General features: G+C 37.3%; 1 protein-coding gene across 2 annotated transcripts in view; it reads right to left on the bottom strand.

The window, feature by feature from the left end:
- The window catches only part of SLK (STE20 like kinase), a 62,127-nt gene that overhangs the window by 3,983 nt on the left and 45,508 nt on the right, over positions 1 to 12,636 (bottom strand). For both annotated transcript variants that reach the window (XM_070780786.1, XM_070780787.1), the window contains 5 exons: positions 5,949 to 6,078; positions 5,196 to 5,320; positions 4,462 to 4,650; positions 3,786 to 3,911; positions 2,804 to 2,917 (listed from right to left, as the gene is read on the bottom strand). In XM_070780786.1, the coding sequence (XP_070636887.1) occupies positions 2,804 to 2,917; positions 3,786 to 3,911; positions 4,462 to 4,650; positions 5,196 to 5,320; positions 5,949 to 6,078 (684 nt within the window). The remainder of the gene's footprint in view (positions 1 to 2,803; positions 2,918 to 3,785; positions 3,912 to 4,461; positions 4,651 to 5,195; positions 5,321 to 5,948; positions 6,079 to 12,636) is intronic.

The raw sequence follows: 12,636 nt of genomic DNA, 5'->3' as shown, positions 1-12,636 counted from the left end.
AACTACTATCCGTCTCTTCCACTTGGAACTTCAGCATTTTCTACGTTTTATTTTGATTACTGATATGCATGTCTTCTCTTCTACACTGAGCCACAGATTAAAGATAAGACCTAAGGCAGATTCATCTTTACATACAGTATGGAACAACTATATTAAGTACTTGCTAAGTATCTGAGGTAATCAGTTACTTTATGGACAAAGTGACTCAGGAGAAGTCCTACTGCAGAAAACAAAGTACAGGAAAAGACAGAAGGACACAGGCAAGTTTCTCAGAGGAAGACTGTGAGCTTGGTTTCAATGGACAGATAAGAATTTGACAGACAGGATGGGGAAGACACCCCAGGGAGGGTGAGCTGACACAATGCAGAGGCAGGAAGTTGGAGCTGCTGTGAGTAATGGTGATCACACCCAGCACTGGACCAGAAACTGGGAACAAGGTGGCGAGCGGGAGGTAAGTCAGGAGGGCTGACGTGACCAAAGTGTGGCACCGTGAAGGCGTCAAAGTCCAAGTGAGGTGTTTACATTCTGTTCTGATGAAACTAAAGATTTACCAGTACCACTATGACAGCATCAGAGATGCTCCTGAGGATAAACACTGGTGACGGCAGCCAAGGACGAAGAGAGGAAAGGGAACAAGAGACCAGGTGGGCCTTTAGGACATTACTAACAATTTTAAGAAGGAAGACAGCAAAGGGAAAGAAAGATTATGAAATGAGAGTCCAAATTATTTGTTATCTGCCTGAATGTGGGGTCTGATGGAAATGAAAGATAATTCAGGTTTCTAGCCTAGATGTCAGTTAAGAGGACAGGAATATTGGGAAGAACACCCGATGGTGGGTAGGACTGGAGAGAGGGGAAAGGTGAGATGGAGACGAATGAAAAGGGTTACTGAGTTTAGTTTTACCTCCACTGAGTTTACAATCTTTAGTCAACACTGAATAACATTCAACAGGCATGTATTGATCATTTACAATGTGCAGGAACTGTTCCAGGAGCTGGGTATGTAAGAGTGAACAGAGATACGATGCCCCTGCCCTCAAGGAGCTCACATTCTGGTGAGAGAAGACAAACAATAAAGAAATGTGTCTGGTGGTGATAAATATTATGAAGAGAAACAAAGAAAGGTGAGGGGACAGAGGAGTGTTCAAGGTGGGCACTGAAGCTATTTTATACAGTCATCTAAAAAAGAAACCTCTGATGAGATGATAATGGAACAGAAGGAATAAAATGAGGAGGAATGGAACATTCAGATGGGACATGGGAACTGAGAGCGTGAACCAATAATAAAAACAATAAAATTACAGCAATAACAAACACTCACTGATCCTGACCAAATCTTAAGTGCTGTAAAGAACTGACAAGGACTGTACACACAGCTTCTGTTTACTGTCTTAACAAGGCCAATCAGGGAGGCAGTAACATCCTCATTCTACACACGAGGAAAACGGGGCTCAGAGGTGTTAGGAGAAAAAATTAACCAGTGTCAGCATTGAGACTCGAACCCAGACTTGCATCACTTTAGAATTTGTATTCTATACAAGTTGTGGAATTGTCCTTAAATATGCCACAGCTGAAGCCAGGACAATCTGTAAGATCATCATGCAAAGAGCAGAGGTAAGAATGCAAAATGGGAAATGTCCACCTTTCAGGTGACTGGATGACATAGAAAAGTGATTAAAAAAAAAAAAAAAAGGCACAGAGAAAGAAGAGACTATGTCACAAACTTCAGGTGAGACGAGACTTTTAAGAATAACAGGTGGATAATGCCACCGGACTGTGACCACTGTCAACCAGTTCAACTGGGGAGGAATTCAAAGCAACAGTTAGAGTGAAAGGAGGAACTGGAGAAGGGAATTCTCACTTTCATCCCATGTGTACCCTTTGAATTCAGAAACACATCAATGTACCACCTATTCAAAAACATAACAATAAACAAAATTCAAGTTTAAAAGCCACACTATCAGCTCACTTGGTCAGTTCTAGAAAGTTTTATCAGCACATGATAGGAACTAAATATTATTTCCTTGATTAACTGACTGGATGAAGGGAAGAAAGGAATGGTTGAAATGTGTAGCAGGCAGGAAGCCCAAGAGAAAATAAAGGTTTAAGTTTGAAAACTGAGAGAATCATATAAGGAATAGAAAAGACAGAGTTCAAATGGTTGACCAGCTGGGCCAGGCTAGCAGGGAGTCAAGTGCACATAAGGAAGATGGTTGGCTGGTTGTGGGGTAGGAAGCCTTTCTTACTTTCCTAGACTGTCAATGAACACAGCACGTAAGAGCCTTATAATCTGGCTCCAGTTCATCCATCCAGACTAAGCTGTCATCCCTTCCTTCTCTCCCTCCCTAATGCCTACACACAGGCACACACTGCCTCTCACCCTACCATGACAGGGAGCCACATGTGATTCCTGTACACATCATTTTCACTCTTTCTCTTCTCTGTACTTAAATTGCCCCATCCCACTCCAATCTGTCTGTCCTTCCAGCAAGCTCTTACTCATCCATCAGGCCTCATTTGGCTCACAAGGCATCTCCTCTCTCACGCCTCCTGCCTTCCCCGGGCAGACTGAAGTACTCCTGCTCTGTTGCTGGTACACTGTGCTACTCTACTCTGTACTGTGTACTTACCTCCTTCAGAGAAACGCTCCTACTCATCTGCAGCTGCTCGTCAACTAGATTCTGAACCTTTGGGACTTGGACTCCTCATCTCTGTGTCTCTCGTCCCTGACACATATTAGGTAAAGAGCCAACAGCTAGGAGGACGAATGCAAGTGTATTTTAATTAAAGCTTTTAAAATTACCTTTTTCCTAGGTCTCAATTTCTCTCTCCATTCCTTTAATTCTTGGCTGTGTTCCTCATCTAACTCCTTTAGTTTCTGAGTCTCATGTTCAACCAAGAGGTGACATTTTTCATTCTGAAAAGAAAGTTTGAATTAAAAAAATTTCAGATGACATTAGCAATTTTTCACAAATACAATTATCTTCCAAAATAAAAATATATATACATTCATCAAACATAAAGCTACTACTGAGGTTGAAATTGTCTTCTAACAACCAAGGACCAAGAATTATGAAATGAGTCATAGTTTCACTTTTGCACATTTAGAGGCTAGATCTGTTACTTACCATATAAAAAGAACTTGACTGGAAAGAACTAGTTTGATCCTGATTTCCCATTCTAAGGTTTACTCACAAAACTGACACTTCAGAGGGCACCTTGCAAGCATTTTATCCAATGGTACCAGAACACGGGATTAGAAACTATTTTCTGCTCTAGAAAATTAAGCAAGTATATACGATATCCACAATGTATATATACTACTCTGAAATTGTAAACATTTTAGAAATTATATATCAGGAGAAAATTTCTCATATATTGATCGCTTTTTTCAAAAACCTTGAAGAAAATGAACTATTTATACTGAAATAAAAGAATTTTAAAATTCAGAACAAAACAGCCTACATTATTTTCAAAACTTTGTTCATCTTCTTTGCAAAATACACTACAAATTCTCAATAGTACTTTTGAAAGATGCAACTTCTTATATCATAAATTAGCTTCATGTTTATACTAATCATGGCTGTAGGAAATCTCAACAGGTGCCCCTGATACTAAACTGATCTTCCTTTGGGTCTACAGAGGAAAGAAAACCTTTACGTTCTGGGATCTTCTCAAGCCATGTGCAGCTTACTGTGAGTACCTATCACTTCCTTAAAGCCAGCCACCGGTGCTGCTGGTGCTGCCTCTACCACCAGCTCTGCCTTCTGGCTTCTGGAGCTGACCTGCAGTTGATGCAGCTCGCGGACGTTGGCTTCACACTGCAGCTGAAGATCCCGCATTTGATTTTCATGTTTTTGATGCTGAGCCATTCTCTCATTCTTCTGCCTCTTTTCTTCTTGAGAAGCAAACTATAAAAAAGAAAAACAAGATAAATATGGTTAATAGGCAATGTAATTTCTGCATCTTCCAAAAGTGTAATTAAGGAATTTAACAAAGCTTAAAGTACAATAAACTAAAGCTACAAGTAATAATACGCTAGGACTCAAAGCTGGAGTCTACATCATGGCTTTGGTTGGGGTAGGGAGGTGGGGAGAGATTTCTGATTCAAACCTTGTTTCTCCTATCTGCTTAGTGACCTCAGTTAATTTGTGTGTGGGAACTGTGACTACAGAAGTACAGTGAGGCCGTATGTTTGACTGTAAAGCTGGTCAAATCACCTTATTCCCAGGGCCGGTCTTGGGATCAACCTGGATCTTGTGCGGGGCCTGGGAGACAGCAGCTCTCTGTGGCCAGCACTGGAGGAGAGGGAGCTAGGACACACCATGTGTGTACGGAGCCATGGTGAACATCAACAACCCCAAAGTGGCCCCAATGTTTACAACACAATTATGTGGTCCTTCTAAAGACCATCCAAAACTTCTACACCTAAAAAAAGAAGAGAGTAATCTGCTTATTTACTTGTTTAATTTTGTCACGGTCCTGATCTGGCGTTGCTGTTGAGTTAATTCTCAAACTCTTCTTAAACATGGCCATTCGAGTCTTGGCTTCGCTACGCTGAATCTTAGGCAGTCTTGCTCTTTCTTGAGTCTGTCTGTTTTTCAATTCCTCAATAAGTCGTTGATTGTAACGCTGCATTTGTTCTGTTTCCTAAGAAAGTTTCAGAATCCAGTGATATTGAGATAATTTAATACCCAGTACCCACAAATATGCTCAAACATGTCATTTTGCTGTTGTTCCCCAAATTATTCTCTCCCTTGTTACATTCTGATCAGTAAACCATTAGGACAAAAAAAAAAAAAAAAAAGAAAGAAAGAAATTTATAAGAAAAATAAAGCTAATAGTAATAAGAGTCTTATGTTAACTCTCTTATACTAAATACAGGGAGTCCACATTTTTAAGATATCTGAATTAAAAAGAAGCCAAAATAGCTACCTTTGAGAGACAAGATGAAGACTATAATGTGTAACAGGTCTTTAAGCACTGTTTATTAGTTACCTTTCTTGGAATTTGTAGAAAAGAAGTTTGCAATAATGATCAACATATATTAATTACTCCAGATTTCATCAAATAAATTTTAGGACAAAAGAAAGGATACTTAAAACTTAATTCTGTAAAAAATATAAGTTTCAAAAATAAACAGCTCTGCAAACTTTAAAATGAACAAAAAAGTGAACAAATTTCTTTTCATTAACCTTCTCATGGCGCTTAAGTAGCTGGTGTCTTTGCATAAAATACTGATCTTTAAGTTGCTGTTTGAGCAGCTGGTGTTTTTCTTGTAAGTGTCGTTCTTCAAGCTCCCAAATCGCAGCTTCTCGAGCTGGAAGGAGAAGGTAATTTTCAAAATGTCACTTTGCTCTTTTCACGAATGTACTCTGGTCCTTGTTTTAATATTTACATAAAAGTGTTCTAATACACTAATTAATACACACAAGACATTCTGAGCTATAAAAGAAATATTACCAATGTAAAGATAATATCCATTACCACTTTCCATTCTGTTCTAATGTCCTGTAAACAAAGAATGCCCCACTCCCAACACTAAAATTCCATTTAATCATCTCAGTGAGAAAGAAAAAATACCCAAGGTATTTGTTCAAGGAAATAAGTGCTTAAAATTCCATTCTATCATGTAGCCAATTAAGTATACCATTACAGGGTATAAGGAACACCTAAAATTACTTAGGTGTATTTCTAGCATCACCTGGACAAAAAGATGTTTTAGGGATTATATGTTTACTTCACTTCTATTGTTCACTTCTATTGCCATAAAGGAATTCTATGTCCTGCAGTAGTTCTGAATTTTATAAAGTATATTCCTCTTATTTACCTTTTTATCTTTCCCTCTACCACTCTAGCAAAAGAAAGCATTCAAATAATTTCCAAGCATATCTCTGCAATGTTTCAAGACATATTATGTATATACATATGCCACATATTTCATATACCTCTCATGAGCTGCTGCTTGTTATTCAGGCACTCTCTTTCAATATTGGCTAACTCTGCCTTCTGCTGTTGGATGATCTTTTTCAGAGAGCCATCTAATTCTTGTTGTTGCTTCTGAACAAACTCTTGTTCCTAATAGACATAACCATCAGTTAGTAAGTATCTATGGAGCAAAACATCCAGTTATCTATGTGGCTGTATGTCTCAGTGATTAACAAGATTTCTGAACCAAGTTTCTAAAGTTAACTAGATTTAAAAATTATACAGTACAGGCATAACATGTTATTTGTCACCCAACTCAAGACCAGAAAGAAAGTACTAGCATATTTAATATTGTGAACTCACTACTAAGAATAATACACACAAAAGAAGTCTATATAAACTACTCATGATTAAATGCCCAATATGCTGACATCTTTGAGAAAAAAATAAACTTACACCTTCTAAAACTGACTATTCAATCCACTAGAGTGTGGCTACAATAAAAATGAAAAAGAATGCCTTTTAGGAAGGGGGGCAATAAAGAACAAACAAGTAAAACAGGAGTTGGGAATTTTAAAGTCTGTATTTTTCTATTAACAGAGTTAGGAAGCAACACCATGGCTATACTAACAGAGAAAGACAGTGTCTGTATCTCCAGCCTGTGTGTAAGAAGAGCCATACTTTAAGGACTTAGTGAGAAATAATGCTTTGCTAGAGAAGCAGGAACTAGAAACAGGAAAGACAGCTACACTTTATAACTCTACAAACAAAATTCCTTATAATCAGAGAATTCCACCAACATGTTTGGGAGTCACTCATTCAACAAATATTTACTGAATACATACTATTTGCTCAAATGCCAAATTTATGCTTTTTTAAAAATCCCTCAATTACTGTATAAGGAAAGAAAAGGTTAAAGGGACTTATGGTTGCTATGCTAGATTATACATTTGTGGATGGAACAGGAACAATACCCATATTGAAGAAATGCAAAATTTTCAAGTAACCAATTGGATCTCTATCCCTCATTTGGCAGTTACGGTAGCTTGTGATTAATTCAAGGGATATTCTTATCAATTTGAGTGTGGGTTTAGAGCTTTAGGGTTGAAGCAGCACTTCACCTATAATCCCTTCTCTTGTATATCTAAGAGATGATAAAAACCTCAGGATTTGTTTTGGAACCATTTTTCAGGCCTTGGACAGAGTCTGGCAGCATCTGGACCACCACCAGCCTGGTCTTCAATGCAGAGTGAGCCTGGCAATGTTCCTCAAGATGCTTCTCTTACTACTGATTCTCTGGAAATGAGAATCAGGTCTCACCATCCATGACATCCTGTTAATTTGCTGTCACAAATGCTGCTGTATCATCTGCATTGTGATTTGTATTTTAGCATGAATACAAATGTACAGCAGAAAGACTAGTGAACTGTTTCTAAGAAGTACAACTGCCAGTAGAGTTTTGTATCGATTATGATCTTTTGTACTGCGGACAAGAAATGTATTTATGTGTCATTAAAAAAAGACACAATGTACATTGTCAGTTTCATAGATAAAATTAATGCTGAGCATTTATACAAAAAAAATTACAAATGCCAACTTGACTACAGTCACATAACTTTATCATAGCAAAAAAGAAAAGAACTCAATGACTATTACAAAGCTAATTAGATTTATTTAATAAGACTGCAAAATCTCCATCCTATCATAAGCAGTTATAACAAAATAAGTTGTTCAAGCTTCTCTTTTCTTACAGTAAATATCATTTATAATAAAAATTAAACTGATTCTCTAATTTCACTGTAAAATTTCTATATGTAAACTTGTTTAATAAACAATATAACCTGCAGATACATCAAAAATTTTATTTTGTTCAGTATTTTTATCATTAGTTTGCATATATAACTTAAAAAAAATATGTGTGGACAAAAATAATTGGTCCAAATTATCATAAATATAAATATTACATTTGGACAAAGAAATCAACTGTAAAAGATTGGACAAATAAGTACCTAGGTGAAAATAAAAAGGTAAATACAGTGAACCCTTCAACAACACAGGTTTGAGCTGCATGGGTCCAAATAAAGGTGGATTTTTTCACTAAATATGTCCTAAACATCATGTGGTTGGCTGACTGTGCAGATGTGGAACTGTGATGTGGAGGACCAACTGTGAAGTTGTACGTGAATGTGCGATTGCGTGGACGGTCAGCACCCCAAAACCCAAATTGTTGAAGGGTCACCTGTATAAACCAGTGCCATTAAAAAAGTGAATGTGATTTCTTGTCAATGCAATTTTTGGTTATATTATTGTATTTGTCTAAATTAAGTAAGAGTTCAGTTCAAAGAAAACCTTTTTCAAGCACTTAATAAATGCTGGGGTCTGTGCTACTTCCATGGTTACTAAAATCAATAAAAGACAGCATTCCCTTCAAGGAGCTTCCACGCTATTGGTCCCAAATTGGTTTTATCTGTCAGTCCCTATAAAGCATAGTGGGCCCCTTCCCTCAGTAACATACGTTCAGAAGTTCCAAAGTAAACCACAGAGAACTCAAAGCAAGGAATAAAAGGATCCAGAAATGAAGATTCAAAGTGAATGACAAAGAACTGCAGAAGCATGCCCTGAAGTGGCCAGTATATAAGAGGGAAAAAAAGAGCGAAGACTGTTATCTAGAAGCTGGCACAACTAGCACCATGCTTCTCCAGAAGATAAAACACAGATCAACAGGTAAGAACCAAGGCACATAAACGATGGAAATGTTTCCTCATCTTCCAAGTCTGCAAAGACATCAACTGCCTTACTGAGCTATGGGCTTGAATAATTAAGCAGAGTGTGGATGATTACACAGCCAAAATATATGCAACTGATGTTTATATTAAAGCTTAAAAATACCTAAAAGGGTCCCTTATTCATTAGGTATTCTTGATACTGATTTTCAATATGGTTAAGATTTGACTTCCATCACAGTTATCTGTCCCCTTTCTTCAACACCAATATAGTTAACTCCTATTTATTGAGCCCTTAGCAGTAGCAGCAATGTTAGTCACTCAGTTGTGTCCGACTCTTTGCGACCCCACAAACTGTAGCCCGCCTGGCTCCTCTGTCCATGGGATTCTCCAGGCAAGAATACTGGAGTGGATTGCCATTCCCTTCTCCAGAAGATCTTCCTGACCCAGGGATTAAACCTAGGTCTCCTGCGTTACAGGCAGATTCTTTGCCATCTGAGCTACAGGGAAGATCAAAGTCACTCAGTCGCGCCCAACCCTTTGCGACCCCAAGGACAGTAACCTACACCAAGCTCCTCCGTCCATGGGATTTTCAAGGCAAGAGTACTGGAGTGGGTTGCCAGTTCCTTCTCCAGGGAATCTTCCCAACCCAGGGATCAAACCCAGGTCTCTCACATTGTAGACAGACGCTTTACCGTCTCAGCCACCAGCGAAGTCCAAAGGGTCCCTTACATGCTAATGAATATATTTTATTATCATAAAAGAAATGAAGATTTAGTATCACTGAGCTTTCATTAAAGTTCCTAACTTCAAAAGCCGAGAATAATACATTCACAGGGGAACCTGTAATTAGAAATTACTTAGGATCTAAAAGAAAAGTGATCTTACATTCCAAAAAGACTGCACAAACTACATTCACTTTAATAAAATAACAACAGATCAATTCTATCACTAGGAGTAACAATTTCAAAATGGACATACAAATTGTAAAATGAGTGCCCTTTAAATGTACAAGTTTTAATTCTGATATGGAATTTTATTAGTCCGATAACTGTAAACGTTAAAAATACAGCTTTGGGTTCTAGGAAACTATAAGGAAGAATTATGATATGTGGGGCTATTTGGATACAGAATTTGATCATTTTAACTTAAAAGAAAAGTGTAAAATGGTAATGATCAGAAAAGTGTTTGTATTCATTAATTCCTCCCTCTCATCATAAAATAACATTTTGCTTACTCTTTTAGAAAACAATAGAATCCAATGGCTGTCAATAATAAAGATAAATAAGTAATTTCAAGAGAGGGGGAAGAAGGGGTTGAAATCAAGCTGTATTCTATCTATTCCAGTTGTGTATATCAAACATCACAAACAAAATTATAGTGTTAAATAAGCTACTCATTTCCCTATAGAAACTGTGAGAAAGAATACAGCCTGGAATTCCACACTTAATTTAAAACTACAACATGGAGAATAGCGACCCACTATTCATAATGGGACAATTTGAATAGTGAAAACTAAATGGAACTGAAATCACCACTTTTAACATGGCTTTTCTGACCATAACCATAATTAAAATATCTACATAAACATATATGCAATCAAAACGTCACTTCACACGAAGATAAAAATCTAATCACAGCATTCATTCAATTTCTCACATGTGCAAAAACACAGAAAAAACTATTGGGAAGACATTTCTTGAAAAAAAGAGGAAAATCTCAGATTAAAATCTGTGGTGGAGTAGACAGAAAAAAGAACACTATAGTAGAAGTGTTCTAGTTCCAGCTCTACCACTAATCTCTTTTGCAACTTTAGGCAAATCACTTAGTCTTCTGTGCTTCGATGTCTTCATCTGTAAAATGGGTACACGCCACCTCCATATTAGGGGGTTGGCAGTGAGAATTGTGAATATTCTTCAAAGAATACTATACTATAAAGTTCATGTCGGGTTATTACTATTGACATTGTCATTTATCAATCTTACAGATTTATAACAAATGAAACTAACAGTGAAAAGGCACATGTGAGCCAAAGAAAAGCAGGTAAAACAGAAGGCATCCTCCTGTAAGGCACGGGGGACTTACGTCCTGCATTGGGGCGTTGAAGACTGCACAAGATGACAACTGAAAAGACTGAATCATGACCTGAGCAACGCCCTGTGGATCAGAATACAACGCGCCTCCCAGGTGAGAACAGAGCTGAATGACTTTTTGTAAACGGCAAGAATAATTATACAAACGCTGAACTTCCTGAGGCCTGGAACAAGTCAGTTAACAAAAGGGCCTGTAGAATGAAGGATCTGGACTAGATCAGTGGTTTCCAACCTCTATAGTTTGTTGCTGTTGTTTTTTAAACCAGCTGAACTCTCTTTTTAAAAAATTCGTCTAAAAAATCTCAGTTTATAAAACAGATGAAAAGCGGTACTGCTCTGGAATTAGGAGTACAGAGCTCTACTGTTCTCATTTCTGAAGAATTCTCAATGTGCTCCTTCCAAACTCAACAGCTCCTAGGAGTACAGTCTGAAGACCACTGGACTAGATTATCAAATAAATTCTAGTTTCGTGGCTATATGGTTATTATTCATAGTCTTTAAAAAGTTTAAAATATTAGACTCTGTAAAGTTATCTAGCATTTTCATCAAAAGCAGTAGCTAAATATAAAAACTTTTGAAATCAGTTATTTACTAAATTTGTCATTAAATTTACAGAAAGAAATTTACTACTGATTTTAGCTTTAGTCGGAAAATACAGGCTAGCATCGCAAACTATATGAAAAATCACCTACAAAGTTTTATTAAAGCATTATTAAAGCACTGGATCACCTGATTCAGTCAACACTAAATTCTTACTTTCGACTCTATAATAGAGTCTGACATACTGCCTTTTGGAATTAAACTCCATATCCCTTCACAAGGCAAAACCAAATTGTTGTTATCTGGCGTGAAATCTGAAATTATCCAAAAACAGATGTGGGGCCAAGAAGGACTTCCTCTTCAGCTATCAGTAAGACATGGCTAACGACCACTGGGCCAAGCCAGTAAGAGTTCAGACCAGGCACAGAACAGGTAGCTTAAATACGAGGCAGGATGACATGGTTCAGTGTGTGAAACGTGGAGGCAAACGTGCCGAGATGAGAATTCCAGCTCCACCATTAACCAAATGTGTGAACTTGGAGAGACATTCACCCTCCTGTGCTTTCGTCCCCTCACCTGTAGCATGTGGGTCGTACGAGTAACTACCTCCTATGTTGTGAGGCTACACGAGTTCATACAGGTGAAATCAGTACGACCCACAGTGAACACTGCGCCTGCGTTATCACCTGATAACAGAGATAACCTTGGAGATACTGCAGGTTCAGCTCTAGCCCACGCAATAAAGCAAAACACATGAATTTTCCCAAATACATTAGTCATGTTTATGCTATACTGTATTCTATTAAATAAAGTATGCAATAGCACTGTCTGAAAAAAACAACATACATACCTTAATTAAAAAGTAGTTTATTGCTGAAAATGCTGACCATTACCTGACCCTTCAGTAAGTTGTAGTAGTAACATCAAAGATTTTAGATCAGAGATCACCATAACAAATATAATAATAATAAAAAAGTTTGAAATACTGTGAGATTACCAAAAGGTAACAAAGAGACATGAAGCAAGCAAATACTGTTGGAAAAATGGTGCTGACAGACTTGCCTGATGCAGGGTTGCATTAACCTTCAATTTGTGGGGGAAAAAAAAAACCACAGTACTGCAAAACCACAAAGAAGCAAAGAACAATAAAAAGAGGTGTGCCTGTAGCAATTCCCATACTAGGCCAAGACAAAATTTTGACTCACAGGAAAAAAAAAATAATAAATTTATTTAAATAGCCTAATTTTATTAAAATTTTAAAGTTCCAAGATATTTTTCTTATTTTTCATGGTGTTAAAATAATTCCTAGTTTGAAATGATAGTGACAAGTAAATGACAGTTTCAAATATCCT

This window comes from Bos indicus, chromosome 26 (genome assembly GCF_029378745.1).
Source record: "Bos indicus isolate NIAB-ARS_2022 breed Sahiwal x Tharparkar chromosome 26, NIAB-ARS_B.indTharparkar_mat_pri_1.0, whole genome shotgun sequence".
NCBI classification, from domain to species: Eukaryota; Metazoa; Chordata; class Mammalia; order Artiodactyla; family Bovidae; genus Bos; species Bos indicus.
The sequence above is the reverse complement of the archived record's forward strand: the minus strand, read 5'-3'. Positions and strand labels throughout refer to the sequence as shown.